Source organism: Sphaerodactylus townsendi, linkage group LG11 (genome assembly GCF_021028975.2).
Source record: "Sphaerodactylus townsendi isolate TG3544 linkage group LG11, MPM_Stown_v2.3, whole genome shotgun sequence".
Classification (NCBI taxonomy): Eukaryota; Metazoa; Chordata; class Lepidosauria; order Squamata; family Sphaerodactylidae; genus Sphaerodactylus; species Sphaerodactylus townsendi.
This window is the reverse complement of record NC_059435.1, coordinates 76,779,194-76,795,849: the sequence shown is the minus strand read 5'-3', so window position 1 is coordinate 76,795,849 and position 16,656 is coordinate 76,779,194. Positions and strand designations below refer to the sequence as shown.

The window sequence follows — 16,656 nt, the reverse complement described above, 5'->3', positions numbered from 1 at the left end:
TGCCGTGAGCCTCTGCCTTCCTCGTTCCCTGGCAGCTGCTAAAGAACAGCGGTCCTCCCAGGGCAGCAAAGGTAAACCACCTCACCCTCTTGCAAAACATGCAGGCGATCAGATCCTGTTTTGTTTAGAAAAAGCACAGAACTTTAACTGTTGGAAACAAGCGAGGCCGAAATACGTGTCTGGTTTCTGATTGAGGGGCAAGGAGGAAATTGGCACTTCCGGGGTGCTATGTGCTTTCCGGGCTGTATGGCCGTGTTCTAGCAGCATTCTCTCCTGACGTTTCGCCTGCATCTGTGGCTGGCATCTTCAGAGGATCTGATAGTAAGAATGGAAAGCAAGTGGAGTATATATACTGTGAGGTCAAAAGGTGACCTTGCTATCTTCATTGTTACTCCCAGGCTACAGACTTCTTTGTGACTCACATACCAGGCTACTCTATTCAGAGGGCTTCACCTTTTGGCCTCACAGAATATATACTAGACTTGCTTTCCATTCCTACTATCAGATCCTCTGAAGATGCCAGCCACAGATGCAGGTGAAACGTCAGGAGAGAATGCTGCTAGAACACGGCCAGACAGCCCGGAAACCACACAGCACCCCAGCGATTCCGGCCGTGAAAGCCTTCGACAATTGGCACTTCCTTTTTGCCTGTGGGATTTTCAGTCACCTTTTGGGCAGTTCATAGAGTCATAGTTACCACAAGGACCATCCAGTCCAACCCTCTGCAATGCAGGATGGTCCTTGTGGTCTCTTCCAACTCTATGATTCTATGAATTGGTCAAAAGGTGGCTGGACTCCCACAGGTGAAAAAGAAGTGCCAATTTCCTCCTTGCCCCTCAATCAGAAACCAGATACGTATTCCGGCCTCGCTTGTTTCTAACAGTTAAAGTTCTGTGCTTTTTCTAAACAAAACAGGATCTGATCGCCTGCATGTTTTGCAAGAGGGTGAGGTGGTTTACCTTTTCTGCGGCCAGATGTTTCTAACAGCAGCCCTTTCCTCGTTGCTCTAAACAAACCCTCTCCTCAAATCCAACTTCCTGCTTCACTGCAATGGAAGCCGAGCGCCTTGTCTGCCTACAATCCCAGAAGGCAGGAATCCCAGGGAGAGTCATGCAGCTGCCAAACAGCAGGGGTAACAACTCCTCTCCCTCCCCCTACTAAAATGTGGTTAAGATGCACTCATGTTCAATCCACACGGGCGACGTTTCCTTTGTACACTTCTTAGGTTCAGCGTAAAACCCCTTCACCTGCGTGCCCCAGATGCTCCCAAAGATCTTGTCTGAATGATCGTTTCAGAGGGCAACTGTGATGGTTTCCCGCAGGATTTGAATCCAGGAGCGCCCTCGAGACCGACAGGAGTGTGGGGGTATAAGCTTTCGAGAGGGAGCTGCGCCCATCAAAAGCTCACATCCTGAAAACTTTGCTGGTCTGCAAGGAGCTACTGGACTCAAATCTAGCTTGTCTGAATGACTCATCCAGGCAACTGGTTCTGCAGAACACACTCCCCAAAAAGCGCTGGGACTCCTGGGGACTGGGGGTTGTGGACGGTCTTGTTAATGGGGACTGGAGGCAGCCTCTGAGGGGCATCTCTGCCCACTCTTGACTCCTGTGAGGTTATGCTCATTCCTCAGGATGAACACCTGTGGGGTCCTCTTCGTCCCATCTTACCTCTGAAGTAGAAACTGAACTGGCTTGCACCTCTTGGAGGTCCAAACAGGCATCCAGCCCACTAAATGGTAAAAGGAGCAGGTGTTGCATTTTCAGACACACCCCCAGCCATTAAACACATATTCTTTGGGGTGTTCTGGGCTGTATGGCCGTGTTCCTGTAGCATTTTCTCCAGACATTTCGCCTGCATCAGTGGCTGGCATCTCTGAAGACCCTCTGAAGATTCCAGCCACGGATGCAGACGAAACGTCAGGAGAAAATGCAACTGGAAGACGGCCACACAGTCCAGAAGCCCCACAACGCCCCAGTGATTCCAGACGTGAAAGCCTTCGACGACACACATTCTTTGTGAGCTGGGAATGTAGGAAGCTTCCGAGATTTTCTTTAAAGGAACTGGGACACCCCCTCTGCGTACTAAGCACAAAAAGGGGGTGTCCCTCAGAGGGACAGCCAAGTAGGACTGAATAATCTGCTCGTTTTACCAGAAGCCAAGTACCCGGACTCTTCCCCACGCTCCAGATATCATGTCGAGGAGGCTGAGGTGGTGGAGGGGAAGAACGGGAGAACAGGAAAGAAATTAAGAATCAATACTGTGCAGAAAAGGGGGGAAAAAGAAATGAGGGAGGGGGGCTACTTTCAGTCACGTGGCCTCAGTCTCCACGCGAGCTGGACTGTGTGGGACCATAACAGGAAGGTGGCTCCGATCGTTTTGTGCCTTTTCCAAAACAAAGACATTCCAAGCACCTGGGAGGGACGGGCCTCTCTTGGCAGCAGGCGACGCGCTCCACAAAACGGCTCCTCCCAAAATGGGCTCAAGGTTCTGGCAGTTGTTTGCCCGCCACACGGACTCCCCTCCCTTCAGATGGTCAGGAGCTGTATACAGCCCACCCCAACCCCTCCCTCGTGACACACCATCGGGGCCTTGAACGTCCAGCTGTTGGTTTTGGGGTCATACATTTCTACTGAGCTCAGGTTGGACTGTCCGTCGTAGCCTCCCACCGCGTACAGGCGGCCACAGTTTGTTACGAGGGAGACGCGGCTGCGGCGGGTGTTCATGGGCACGATCAGGTACCACTGGTCCACCTTGGGGTTGTAGACTTCTGCGATGCTGAGGAACCCCGAGCCGTCGTAGCCCCCGCAGATGAACATCTTGCTGCCCAGGGAGGCCGCGCCGTGTCGGCAGCGTTTGTTGAGCATGCTGGGCACATTGTGCCACGAGGCTGTGTGGTGGTTGTAGTACTCCACCTGCGGGAGAGGAGGGGTACAGAAAGCAAATGAGCCGAGGCAGGCGGGTGGTGAACACCCAGAGACAGGAGGTGTTACAAGCCCCACAGACTGTATGAGAGAATCTTGGGGAATCAGAGCGGTACCATGGTTAGCGTGTTGGAAGAGGATCTGGGATACCCACTTTCAAGTCCCCACTCCGCCATGGATGCCTGCTGGATGATCACAGAATCAGAGTTGGAAGGGACCCCCAAGGGCCATCCAGTCCAACCCCCTGCCATGCAGGAACTCACAGTCAAAACACTCCTGGCCATCCAACCTCTCTTTAAAGACCTCCAAAGAAGGAGACTCCACCACACTCCCAACAGTGTGGCACAGAGCGTCCATGCAAGGCCTACAGCAGTGCAGCAGTGGCGTAGGAGGTTAAGAGCTCGTGTGTCTAATCTGGAGGAACCGGGTTTGATTCCCCGCTCTGCCGCCTGAGCTGTGGAGGCTTCTCTGGGGAATTCAGATTCGCCTGTGCACTCCCACACACGCCAGCTGGGTGACCTTGGGCTAGTCACAGCTTCTCGGAGCTCTCTCAGCCCCGCCCACCTCACAGGGTGTTTGTTGTGAGGGGGGAAGGGCAAGGAGATTGTCAGCCCCTTTGAGTCTCCTGCAGGAGAGAAAGGGGGGATATAAATCCAAACTCCTCCTCCTCCTCCTCTTCCTCTTCTTCTTCTTCTACAGCCAGAATGCTGCAGCCCAGAGAGTAAGTAGGATCAAGGCCAGAGCTGTGGGTTCTAATCTGTTTTTGAGCTCACCGGGTGATCGTCTCTCAGCCTCAGCTACCGGGCAGCGCTTGAATCAGGCTAAAATAAGGCAATCCTAATCGGGCCTGGCCCTGACCTGGGTAGCCTGGTCTAGCCAGGGGTTTGCAACCTGCGGCTCTCCAGATGTTCAGGGACTACAAATCCCACCAGCCCCTGCCAGCACGGCCAATTGACTATGCTGGCAGGGGCTGATGGGATTTGTAGTCCATAAACATCTGAAGAGCCGCAGGTTGCAGACCCCTGGGCTAGCCTGATCTCATCAGATCAGAAAAGCTAAAAAAGGGTTGGTCCTGGTTAGTACTTGGATGGGAGACCACCAAGTAAATCCAGGGTTGCTTTGTGGAGGAAGGCAACGACAAACCACCTCTGAACATCTCTTGTGTTCAAAACGCAATGAGGTTTCTGTGATGGAAACTAGTTAGCTGAACTATGTATTAGCCAGAAACATGTGATATTATGCAAACAGTATTATTAGGAAGCTGAAGTATGTGAACATGGAGTTTACAGACTTCATCTCAAAAAGGGGCGTGTCATGGAATGATGCTATCCCTACAGTAAAGGGAAGTCACCTATGAATGTGAAAAGCATCTTTGCCTTTTGATCTCCTGGAGGGAGGACAGGAAACTATGCAGAGGTGCTAGGATGAAACTTCAAAAACCTATTCAGGCCATGAGGCCTTTGAAGTTTCATCCTAGCACCTCTGCATAGTTTCCTGTCCTCCCTCCAGGAGATCAAAAGGCAAAGATGCTTTTCACATTCATAGGTGACTTCCCTTTACTGTAGGGATAGCATCATTCCATGACACGCTTTCCATCACAGTTTCCATAAAGTCGGCTGCGTCTTGACAGCACTTTACACACGCACCATCTGCCCTGAGACCTCGGACTAGCATGAGGACGAAGCAGGCGGCAGGAAAGGAAGGCACTCACGCTGTTGAAGATCTGCAAGCCGTCGTGTCCGCCGGAGACAAAGATCCTGCCTTCTAACACCGTGACGCCAGCGGCGCTGCGATTGGAGCTCATTGGAGTCACCACCATCCACCTTTCCGAGAGAGCATCGAAACAAGAGGACTGAGTTATCAGCCAGAACTACAGGCCTTGCCTTGTGGAGCTCTTCTGAATGCATTTACGCCTCCGCCAGGGGAGGGGAAAGGAATTCGGGAATCTACCTTTTAAAAAAATGCTCACATAACTGAGGTTTATCGGAGGGGGTGGGTGACGGGGGCAGGGATGCTCAGAAAGACTCACTTGTCCGTCTCGGGTGAATAGGCTTCTACGGAGTTGAGGGATGAGGTGCCGTCGTACCCGCCGCATACATAGATCTGCTCATCCAACACCACTGTCCCCATGGCACTGAAACGAGACAGGAATTAAAAAACAACCGCCCTGCATTAAGTTGCCTTGGGGGACTGGAGAGAGTGCATTTATTTAGAGCCAGCGTGGCATAGTGGTTAAGAGCAGGTGCACTCGAATCTGGAGAACCGGGTATGATTCCCTGCTCTGCCACCTGAGCTGTGGAGGCTTATCTGGGGAACCAGATTAGCTTGTGCACCCCAGCTGGGTGACCTTAGCCGAGTCACAGTTCTTCGGAGGTCTCTCAGCCCCACCCACCTCGCAGGGTGTTTGTTGAGGGTGGGGGAAGGAAAAGGAGACTGCAAACCCCTTTGAGTCTCCTAAGGAGAGAGTGGGGGGTATAAATCCAAACTCTTCTTCTTCTTCTCTTAGAGCTGGTGGATTGAGCCCCTCGGGGTGATAGTGATCACTTGGCCTTCTTCACCTCTTCACCTGGGAATTTCACTTTGTCTAATTTTTAAGTTTCATCATATGTTGTGGGTTTGCACAGTTGAATGAGGTTAACTGATATAAATCTTTTGCATTTTCTAATAAAAAGTTAGATGTTTAAAGAAGTTAAACGACCACACCCGTATGTGTTTTGTTGGTTTAAGATGTCGGAAGAGCTGAATGAGACGTTAGCTGATATACATTGTTTGTGTTTTCTAGTCCTATTTGTACAATTCTTATGCTAGCACATCTGGTTTTTTCTTGCTTAATAAAAAAGTTAGATGTTTAATGAAGTTAAATGACTCACACCCGTGTGTGTTTTGCTGGTTTAAGATGTCAGAAGAGTTTAATGAGACGTTAGCTGATGTACATCGTTTGTGTTTTCTAGTCCTATTTGTACAATCCTTAAGCTAACACATCTGGTTTTTTCTTGCTTAATAAAGTAAGATGTTTAATGAAGTGAAATGACTCACACCTCTGTGCGCTTTGCTGGTTTAAGATGTCGGAAGCCCAGAAAAAAAACAGACTGTGCTTTTCAGAGCAGATTTCTCCCAGCTTAACAGAGACCCATTAGTCTTAACCTACTGCATCTGTGTATGGCTCTCCAGTTGCACAGTGGCAGATAGGAAGGCGCTTCAAAGGGTGATCACTACTGCTCAGAGGATTATCGGCTGCCCTCTCCCCTCCTTGGAAGAACTCTATAATTCCCGAAGCCTAAAGAAAGCCCAAAATATTCTGAGAGACCCGTCTCATCCAGCACACTCTCTTTTTGAACTGTTAGCATCCGGCAGACGATACAGGTCTATCAAAACTAGGACAAAGAGGCTTAGAGACAGCTTCTACGCAAGAGCTGTGGCGATGCTGAACTCCGCGGCTTCGTGTTGATGTGTTTGGGGCTGTGTAGGGATGGGTGGAGGAAGGGGAAAGTGAGGATGGGATTGAGTCTGAAATTGTGTGCATCGAGGAATGCTGCTGTAAATGTCGTTGTGCGTGCACAATGACAATAAAATGCTTATGCTTATGCTTAAAGCATTAACTGCCCTGCGCTTCACTGAAATGACACAGTTATGTTTCCATGTGACTACACAATTAGATAGTCAAAATTATTCAGCACAAACTAAACTGGAACTTCAAAACAGGTTTAGAAATTAGAATTTTCTCAACAAGCCAAATCAATAAGCCAAGAAAATGGTGACATTGTCTTAGCTGAAATTTATCCTGTTCCCAAGTGATCCCCCAAAACCTTTACCAGCTTGGCACAAGTTTCCAAAAGATCCCTCCGCATTTCTGCCTTCCCTTCTCTTTGCAAAGGTCTTCCCTGCCACACACCTTCGTTTGCTGTTCATGCTCCCCGCTTTGGACCAGGAATCCGATTCTGGGTTGTAAACCTCCACGGTGCTGAGCCTCAATTGCCCGTCGTATCCACCGATGGCGTACAAGAGGCCATTCAGCACGGCGACCCCCACCCGGCTCCGAGCTGTCGTCATGGGCTGGCACTGCGCCCAGTGGTTGGCAACGGGGTCGAAGACTTCCACCACGTTCAGCGAGTCACCTGCATAGAAATTTGCTGTTCGCATTTTAAGGAGTGATAGTCACAAGAGAAGGCTCATTCACTCTAAAGGACCTTCCTCAGGGCAGGGGGCTTGGCTGTTCAGGGATTGGCCACCCTTCACCCACTTAACGTGGGCAATTTGCAACCTTAATCGTCTAAACCAGGGGTGTCCAACTCTGGTGCTTCAGATGTACATGGACTACAATTCCCACCAGCTCCTGGTGGCATGGGATGATGAGAATCAATCAATCAATCAATCAATCAATCAATCAATCAATCAATCAATCAATCAATCAATCAATCAATCAATCAATCAATCAATCTATCTCTCTCTCTCTCTCTCTCTCTCTCTCTCTCTCTCTCTCTATCTATCTATCTATCTATCTATCTATCTATCTATCTATCTATCTATCTATAATTAAGCTGATAGACCGCCCTCCCCCGGAGGGCTCAGGGCGGTTTACAACAACAACAATAACAGGTAATACAGCGGCACAATAAGTACCAGTACAAATTAAAACACAGCATTTAAATCATAATATAATTGGGCTGATGGGAATTGTAGTCCATGAACATCTGAAGCGACAGAGTTGGACACCCCTGATCTAGACAATTTGGCTGTAATTTCACATTTAGCGGCTCTAATGATTTAGCAAAACTATAACAATACTAGCAGTAAAGCCCATTGTGGGGGGAAATGCACTGTGGGGTGCAGATCTCCAGGGATGCTGACCCTTCCATTCTTCCCAAGCAGCTGAGGACTTGGGAAGTGTGGAAGGGGCAACGATCCTCCATGTGCAGCAGAGAATCAGGCCGTCTCTGCCCCCTCCGTTTCTTGCCTCTGAGATAACGGATGTAACATTGTTCCCATGAGACAGAGGTACCAGGGGGAGCCTAGTTGTCTACAAACCGTGTGAAGCCATAAAGTAAAGACCAAGGAAAGAATGCACAGATGGCAGTGGATACATATAGCTGGCTGGTTATATATATATCTTTTTAGCAGCAGCAATTTGTTATTTTAAGCAGTTGCATGGTTGCATCTCAATCACCTAAATAGCATTCCCCTGACAGAAACCCATCATTATTTTTAAATTGTTTTTGGCCCAAGAAGTCAGGGCAGTGATGCAAACATTTGTCTCTGGGACAAGTAGGGGGAAATTAAACACAGGCCGAATGATTATCCTCAAAGCAGTGAGATTCTTCTGCTCTCAACAGCTGAATGACAAGACGAGCTGCTACCAGCCAAGCCAGGGAAATAATGTAACACTCAACAGACGGGGAACACACAAAGCTCAATTAGGTCAGGTCAGGTTGACTGCTAGAGGCCGAGGCTTCAAACAGAGATATTTCCCGGACCTGTTACGTTCTCTTCCCTTAAAAAAATACTATTTGTGAAGAGACGGGGTTCGGACCAACCATTTGTTCAAGCCGGCGTATGAGACCTCGCTCCCAAGACTTTGACAACTGCTTTGTGGAGGGTGATGTTTTCAGTTCAGCCACTGAACTCACGTTATTTCTTATTCTGACCCTCCGGCCCCCAACACAAGTCCATCTGCTTTAAAACTCTGGGTAGCCCGACTAGAACACGACTCTCCGGGATATATGGTAAGAGTCACAACTGCTCAGTTCAGATATCTCCAAACTGAGTATTTTGCAAGAATCTCAGCCTGACTTGGGGGAGGAATCAATGCAAGAGGAGCCTGACGGGATCAGATCAGTCCAGCATCTTATTTCAATAGGTTGCCCCAGAGAGCAAACGAACAGGACACAGAGGCCGGGCCTTCCCCTGAAGTGGACTCCTGGCACTGGGACTCTGAGCTTTACTGCCTCTGAGTATGGACTCATCCCGGCTAGTGGCTAGCAATGGGCCTCCCCTCCTACCCCTCCCCCAGATGTCCACGTTGCAAAAAAGATACCTGCTGAATTGAGGCCTCCCACAGCGTAGATCAGGCCGGCGATGGAGGTGCAGCAACGAGGACGGGTCCTGAAGGCAGGGAGGTGCGACTGGTGCTCTGGCATCAGGTAGTAGTCCACCGCTTCGTCCACAAGGTTCCTGAGATCGAAGACCAAGTCACAAAAAAAAGAGGATGGTGAGTCCAATGGTTAGGTACAGAATGGTGCAGAAGGAAAGAAGGAAAGGAAACAGACAGGTGTGCTCCGAATGCAAAAGGAACTGGCAATTTTCACTTCGAACAAGCAATGGGGCCAGAGGCCCTCAACCCGAGCCTGCCTCCTTCTCTTCTTCATCCCTTTGGACAACTTAAAGTCTCCTAAGCTCTGACTCTCAGTGGCCCCCCCCCCCCCCCCAATTCCAGCAATGCAAGGCTCCCCAGTGGATCACCCACCACCTCCTCAGCTCCACCTCTGCCTAGGACGCCAGTTCAGCGCCTTGACACCAGCCCCTCAAAAAACCCCAAATTTCTAGTCGGTCCGGCTATAAAATTACGTCTGAAAACAGAGAAGACAGTGATTGGTACAAGTGTTAGGGGGCGAGGATCACTATCCTGAGATCGACGGAGATCTCTCATATCCTGAGGCGGGCTTAACCAAAAAAGAAAAAAGTTATATAAAAGAAGCAATTCCATCCAGAGGTTTGGGTTTTAGCAAAAGTTTTAGTAGCGATACCACAGAATCCTGGCAACATCCAGCATTCAAAGGAAAAGCAGAAAACAATGATGCTTGAGGGAAAATATTTACTGTCTATACCAGAGGTGTCAAATTCATTGGTTATGAAGGCCGAGTATTTTATTTATTTATTTATTTATTTATTTATTCATTCATTCATTCATTCATTCATTCATTCATTCATTCATTCATTCATTCATTCATTCATTCATTCAATTTATAGACCGCCCCATCCCCAAGGGGCTCTGGGTGGTACACAACATCCATATATATACAATAAATAGAGGTTCACAATAGTGACCACATAACAATCAACACATTAGCTAAAATCCAGTAAAATCTATTAAAACAGCGATCCACGTAACAATGATAGGTGTCCTATGACATAAATGTGATTTGGTTGGGCTGGGGCCTGTGTGTGTGTGGGGGGGGGAATGCCTGGATGGATGAGCCCACAGCAGGGTGGAGTAGCTACTTTGAGAGGGCTTATCAGGCCTGTGAGCCAGCTGAGGCTGGCCTGGGCTGCAAATTTGACACGACGCCCCTGGTCCATACACCCCTACGTGTTTTACGTGTGGGGGATGCAACTCAGTGTTGGGCTTTTAGAAGAAGAAGAGAAGAGTTTGGATTTATATCCCCCCTTTCTCTCCTGTAGGAGACTAAAAGGGGCTTACAATCTCCTTGCCCTTCCCCCCTCACAACAAACACCCTATGAGGTAGGTGGGGCTGAGAGAGCTCCGAGAAGCTGTGACTAGCCCAAGGTCACCCAGCTGGCGTGTGTGGGAGTGCACAGGCTAATCTGAATTCCCCAGAGAAGCCTCCACAGCTCAGGCGGCAGAGCGGGGAATCAAACCCGGTTCCTCCAGATTAGATACACGAGCTCTTAACCTCCTACGCCACTGCTGCTCCTTACAGTCTGGTCAAAGGTCTGGATTCCATGCCCTACGAGGATCTGCTTAGGGAGCTGGGGATTATAAGTCTGGAGAAGCAAAGGTTAAGGTGGGATATGATAGCTATGTTTAAATATTTGAAGGGATGCCACGTCAAAGAGGGAGCAAGCTTGTTTTCTGCCGCTCCAGAGACCAGGACTGATGGGTTCAAGGTGAAGGAAAAGAGATTCCACTTAAACATCAGGAAGAACTTCCTGGATGTCAGGGCTGTTCGACAGTGGAATTCACTGCCTTGGAGTATGGTGAAGTCTCCTTCTTGGGAGGTTTTTAAAGAGAGGCTGGATGGCCGTCTGTCAGGAGTGCTTTGGTAGTGTGTCCCTGCATTTTAGGCGGTTGGACTGGATGGCCCTGGGGGGTCTCTCCCAACTCTATGATTTTGTGAAATTACAACCCCTGGATGAAGCTCACGCGCCACTGTTTTTAAGCTTTTCCTTCCTTTCGCTTAGTGCGACCCTTCTCTCTCTTTTAAATTCCCAGCTTTCAGAAGCAATCGACGGCAGCTCTGCAAGGCAAGCTTCCTGATCACGTCTTAGCACCTGGGATCTTTAGGACAGAGAAAGTGTAAAACAAAAAACAAACAAAGCAGAATACAGTGTACAGAGCTACGGCGCACCCACATCTACCATAAGGAGCCAGGCATGCTCAGTTTGTCTCCCATAAAATGGGTATGACCACCTACCTCACAAGGACAAGCAAGCTCTCTGTAAATTAAAAGTGCCGGAGAAAAGAATCCTAGAGTTTACAGAGTGTGATCCCCATTCCTGCTCAGCCAGCGTTTGCTTAAACAAAATATTCTTCCACCCCCCCAGATGAGAGGAAGGGGGGGGGATCACACGTGTGCTAATCGCTGCTTAACTTGCATGTGTGAAAAGAAGAACAGACACGTGTGATTGGTGTTTGGAATATGCTGCCACAGGAGGTGGTGATGGCCACTAACCTGGATAGCTTTAAAAGGGGCTTGGACAGATTTATGGAGAAGTCGATGTATGGCTCCCAATCTTGATCCTCCTTGATCTCAGATTGCAAATGCCTTAACAGTCCAGGTGCTCAGGAGCAGCAGCCGCAGAAGGCCATTGCTTTCACATCCTGCCTGTGAGCTCCCAAAGGCACCTGGTGGGCCACTGCGAGGAGCAGAGAGCTGGACTAGATGGACTCTGGTCTGATCCAGCTGGCTTGTTCTTATGTTCTTAGACACATAAGTGTTTGCTGGAAACACGCATGTTCCTTGGCTGCTCTTGCAAGAGGCACTCTTAGCCAAATTAGGTGGGAGACGAAAGTGGAAGAATTCTCGACTGCCCAGCATCAGGCTGGATTGGGGGGGGGGGGGATGCGTGGGAGAAAGCTCTCAAGGTGCAAGTGTCCTGCGCCCTGTCAATGCTATGTGCGGTAGCACCAGAGGCGTACAGCTTATAGCCGTGGTGGCGAACATTTGGCACTCCAGATGTTATGGACTACAATTCCCATCAGCCCCTGCCAGCATGGCCAATTGTAGGGGCTGATGGGAATTGTAGTCCATAACATCTGGAGTGCCAAAGGTTCGCCACCACTAGCTTATAGGGACATGGGGAGCGGTCACCCACGTCCCAGGGCACATGCCTTTCGGTCATGTGGGGGGCGCCGAATGCCCCCCCCCATGATGAAAGGAGTGCGCCCGAGCCACATGCCATGGAGTCAACCCTGCCTCCCTGCAGCCCATCTCCCGTCATCTCTGGGGATGGCAGGAGACGGCATGCAGGGAGGCGAGGGCGTGGCTCAGGGGGGGCCTGGCTGTGCCCCTTTTGCTGGCCTGCACAGAGGCTGGGGGGCGTGGCTCGGCACCCCGAGCCCTGTCTCTGAGCGCGGGGGGCGGGCACAGTCCTGCCCCTAAGCCACGCCGTCCGTGGGGGGGAGGCAGAGAAGCAGTTGTCGCAGGGTGCCGTTTCCCCGATACGCCTCTGGGTAGGACTGTTACACAGGGGAGGAGGAAGTACTTAAAAATAGACGTCTGAGTGGGGATATGATTGAAGTCTATAAAATTATGCATGGCGTAGAAAATGTTGACAGAGAGAAATTTTTCTCTCTTTCTCACAATACTAGAACCAGGGGGCATCCATTGAAAATGCTGGGGAGAAGAATTAGGACTAATAAAAGGAAACACTTCTTCACACAACGTGTGATTGGTGTTTGGAATATGCTGCCGCAGGAGGTGGTGATGGCCACTCACCTGGATAGCTTTAAAAGGGGCTTGGACAGATTTATGGATCTATGGCTCCCAATCTTGATGCTCTTTGATCTCAGATTGCAAATGCCTTAGCAGACCAGGTGCTCGGGAGCAACAGCAGCAGCAGAAGGCCATTGCTTTCACATCCTGCACGTGAGCTCCCAAAGGCACCTGGTGGGCCACTGCGAGGAGCAGAATGCTGGACTAGATGGACTCTGGTCTGATCCAGCTGGCTTGTTCTCATGTTCTTATGTTCTTATAAATGCCAAAAAAACCCTTCCCCAGAGATCAGAGGCGTGCCATGCTGGCATTCCATGATACTTCTGTGCATAACAGGTCGAATGCGCAACTTGCACAGGGAGAAAGATGTTGCTGGGGCCAACGCTAAGGTAGACGAGGGCTCGGGTGGGAGAGGGCGTTTTGGCTCGGCAGCCGCACCTCCCAAGGAGGGTTTCGCCCGGACTTCAGGGACAGAGAAGAAGAGAGAGAGAGAATTACGACGAGGCTCTTACTTCCACAGTCTGCACTGGCAGGGTCATCTGGAGGAAAACTCCCTCTCTGTTTGGCCTGCATGGTGGAGAAAGGATTTCAAGTTTGGGGGGCTTGGTGCCCGGCCACTGTCTGGGTGCTTCCTAGCCAGAACGCTCCCCGCCCCTGCAACGGAGCAGGCCCCGCAAACCCACCGGCACTTGTGGCAAGAGCGGACCAGGTCATCCTGCTGGACGCGGTCGGAGAGGAACTGCGGCCGACAAAGAGGCAGGCGGATTTGGGAGAGGAGCTCCGGCAAGCAGGCCTCGCGCTGCTCCCTGTCGTATCTCACCCAGGCCAGGGCGGCTTCGAAGACCTGCCGGGAGAGAAGAAGAAGAAGAAGAGTTGGGTTTATATCCCCCCCTTTCTCTCCTGTAAGGAGACTCAGAGGGGCTTACAATCTCCTTGCCCTTCCCCCCTCACAACAAACACCCTGTGAGGTAGGTGGGGCTGAGAGAGCTCCGAGAAGCTGTGACTAGCCCAAAGTCACCCAATTGGCATATGTTATAGTGCACAGGCTAATCTGGTTCCCCAGATAAGCCTCCACAGCTCAAGTGGTAGAGTGGGGAATCAAACCCAGTGCCCCAGAGTCCAGTCCTGGACTAACTCTGGACTAACTACATAACGGAAAAGTTAGAGGTCAATCTATATCCAACAGATTATTAAATCCATAGATTGTATGTTATAGTTGTCATAGTTGTTTAAGACAAGGTAGAACAGAAAAACAAGAGTAATATGTGACTCCTTTACATTTACCCCATCTCCCCGATTTAATTAGATTACACTACTTGTTGGACAACCCTGATCCTTCTCTCTGTATGATAGTGGCAGACTTTCTCCTGGAAATTACTAAACGTGAAATGTGAAAGCCAGTAGATTTCCTTCGACCTGTATTGTATATGCTTTTTAATCTGTTTTTATTACTGTTGTACTGTTGTCTATGCCAATAAAGGCTTGCTTCTTCTATAAGAGTAATATGTGGTGTTAATCAGTAGGATAGAATATACTAAACAATGTTCAAAACACTTATGATCAACCTGTTCTCCCTATCAAAAAATTTTAAAAAAGATTTTCTTTTCTTGGAGTAATAGATAAAAAGTAATAGAATAGTATAGGGTTCGCTGACGAAGTCTTCTTAAGATGAGAATAGAAGACAATAATAATATTTACGTGTTTACCTAATGTTGGGGCTATATCAATAACCTTTTTACAACTATTTTTTTCTTATTAATCAATTGAAGCTATGTAAGATACTGTAAACTTTGTTTTCTTCAGATATGGAAACTTTCCATGTTTTAATTTAATAAAGAAATTATTAAAAACAAAACCCAGTTCCCCAGATTAGAGTGCACCTGCTCTTAACCACTCCACCACGCTGGCTGAGCGGGAGGCGCAGGAGGAGTTTGGCAGGGACACTCTGGGTGCATGACGCCCCGTCTTAGGAAATGACGGACGAGACGACCTAGCTGGGCTGGCCTTGAGCAATCCTGCTGTTCCTTCAGACCTCTGGCGACGACGCTCGTACGCTGCGAAAAAGGAGACGCATTTGGTGGCAAGGAGTGCTTCCGGCCTGCTGGCACCTACCTGCTCCTCCCGCTTCACGTTGAGCTCGTCTTGGGACACCAGTTCCAAGACGTCTTCGAGGGGGAGGGCCAGGAACTCCTCCGACATGGAGACTTCCACAAAGTGCTGGTGAATGAAGCTGTTGGCAGCATCGTAGAGAACGGCACACATCATGGTCTCGGCAAACTGGCGCACTCCCAGGCTGTTCTTGGGGTGGAGCCTTTGGGGACGAGGCCAAAAGAAACAAACAGCGCAGGGATTGAATAGCCAGACCAAGCCTCACTTGTGGAATCATAGAGTTGGAAGAGACCCCCAGGGCCATCCAGTCCAACCCCCTACAATGAAGGAACACACAATCTGACCGATGGCCACCCAGCCTCTCTTTAAAAGCCTCAAGAGAAGGAGACTCCACCGCTCTCCAAGGTAGTGCATTCCACTGTCAAACAGCCCTGACTGTCAGGAAGTTTTTCCTGATGTTTAGGTGGAATCATAAGAACATAAGAACATAAGAACTAGCCTGCTGGATCAGACCAGAGTCCATCTAGTCCAGCACTCTGCTACTCGCAGTGGCCCACCAGGTGCCTTTGGGAGCTCACGTGCAGGATGTGAAAGCAATGGCCTTCTGCTGCTCCTGCTGCTGCCGAGCACCTGGTCTGCTAAGGCATTTGCAAACTCAGATCAAGGAGGATCAAGATTGGTAGCATCGTAGAGAACGGCACACATCATGGTCTTGGCAAACTGGCGCACTCCCAGGCTGTTCTTGGGGTGGAGCCTTTAGGGACGAGGCCACTTCTCCTTCACCTTGAATCCATTACTCTGTGTCCTAGTCTCTGAGGCAGCAGAAGACAAGCTTGCTCCCTCACCAATGTGACATCCCTTCAAATATCTAAACATGGCTATCACGTCACCTCTTAACCCTCTCTTCTCCAAACTAAACCTCCCCAGCTCCCTAAGTCTCTCCTCGTAGGGCATGATGGACTCCAGACCTTTTCCCATTTACTCAGACGTCAGCTCCTAATATTCCATCTCATGCCCAATATTCCACCTCTGTCCAGAATGGTGTTCCAAAACACAGGTTCCCCCTTTGGTTTCTTTTGTACGTGGGAATGGTCGGCCTTTGCCCCAAGGGAGAAGCCAAAGAGCTGCATTTGGGGAATGCTGGGGTCGTCGGGGAAAACCTGCCCTCCGGTCACAAAGGAGATGTTTTCCTGGGGTGCAACGACAGAGGCGTGACGTCCAAATTGCGAGATGTCACAGCCCTGCCGGACACCACATTGGTCAGGTTGCGCAAAGTAAATCTCTTGAGGTAGAATCGAAGGCGGATTTAAAATCCACAAAGGCAATATAAAGAGAGGTCTGAGGCTTTGATGCGTATTTAGCTAGGAGATGGTCCATGATTACACAGTGATTCTGTGTTGAATATCCCTCTCTGAAGCCCCCCTGTTCTTCTGCTAAATGGTTCCCTTGTTCCAGCCAGTCTCTCAGTTTCCAGCATAGATGTTTAGCATATAGCTTGCTGATAGTACTAAGTAGGCTGATGGGCCTATAACTCTCTGGGGTGTTCCTATCACCTTTTTTATAGATAGATAAAGGCCTCACTTCAAAAAGAACATGTGCAGAACGGGAGCAGGTGCAGAAGAGAGAGATGAGGATGATCTGGGGCCTTGGGACCCAGTCCTAGGGCAGGGGTCTGCAACCTGTGGCTCTCCAGATGTTCATGGACTACAATTCCCATCAGCCCCTGCCAGCATGG

The 16,656-nt window shown here is 49.6% G+C and overlaps 1 protein-coding gene across 2 annotated transcripts in view; it reads right to left on the bottom strand.

Annotated features, from left to right (window-relative positions):
* Positions 1 to 378: 378 nt before the first annotated feature.
* The window catches only part of KLHL18 (kelch like family member 18), a 42,987-nt gene continuing 26,709 nt past the window's right edge, over positions 379 to 16,656 (bottom strand). The window contains exons 4-10 of one of the 2 annotated variants that reach the window (XM_048510885.1): positions 14,925 to 15,123; positions 13,496 to 13,656; positions 8,954 to 9,090; positions 6,815 to 7,052; positions 4,952 to 5,056; positions 4,634 to 4,745; positions 379 to 2,913 (exon numbers count right to left, since the gene is read on the bottom strand). In XM_048510885.1, coding sequence (XP_048366842.1) covers positions 2,527 to 2,913; positions 4,634 to 4,745; positions 4,952 to 5,056; positions 6,815 to 7,052; positions 8,954 to 9,090; positions 13,496 to 13,656; positions 14,925 to 15,123 — 1,339 coding nt within the window. In that variant the 3' untranslated portion in view covers positions 379 to 2,526. The remainder of the gene's footprint in view (positions 2,914 to 4,633; positions 4,746 to 4,951; positions 5,057 to 6,814; positions 7,053 to 8,953; positions 9,091 to 13,495; positions 13,657 to 14,924; positions 15,124 to 16,656) is intronic. The other variant, XM_048510886.1, reaches the window with a different exon arrangement.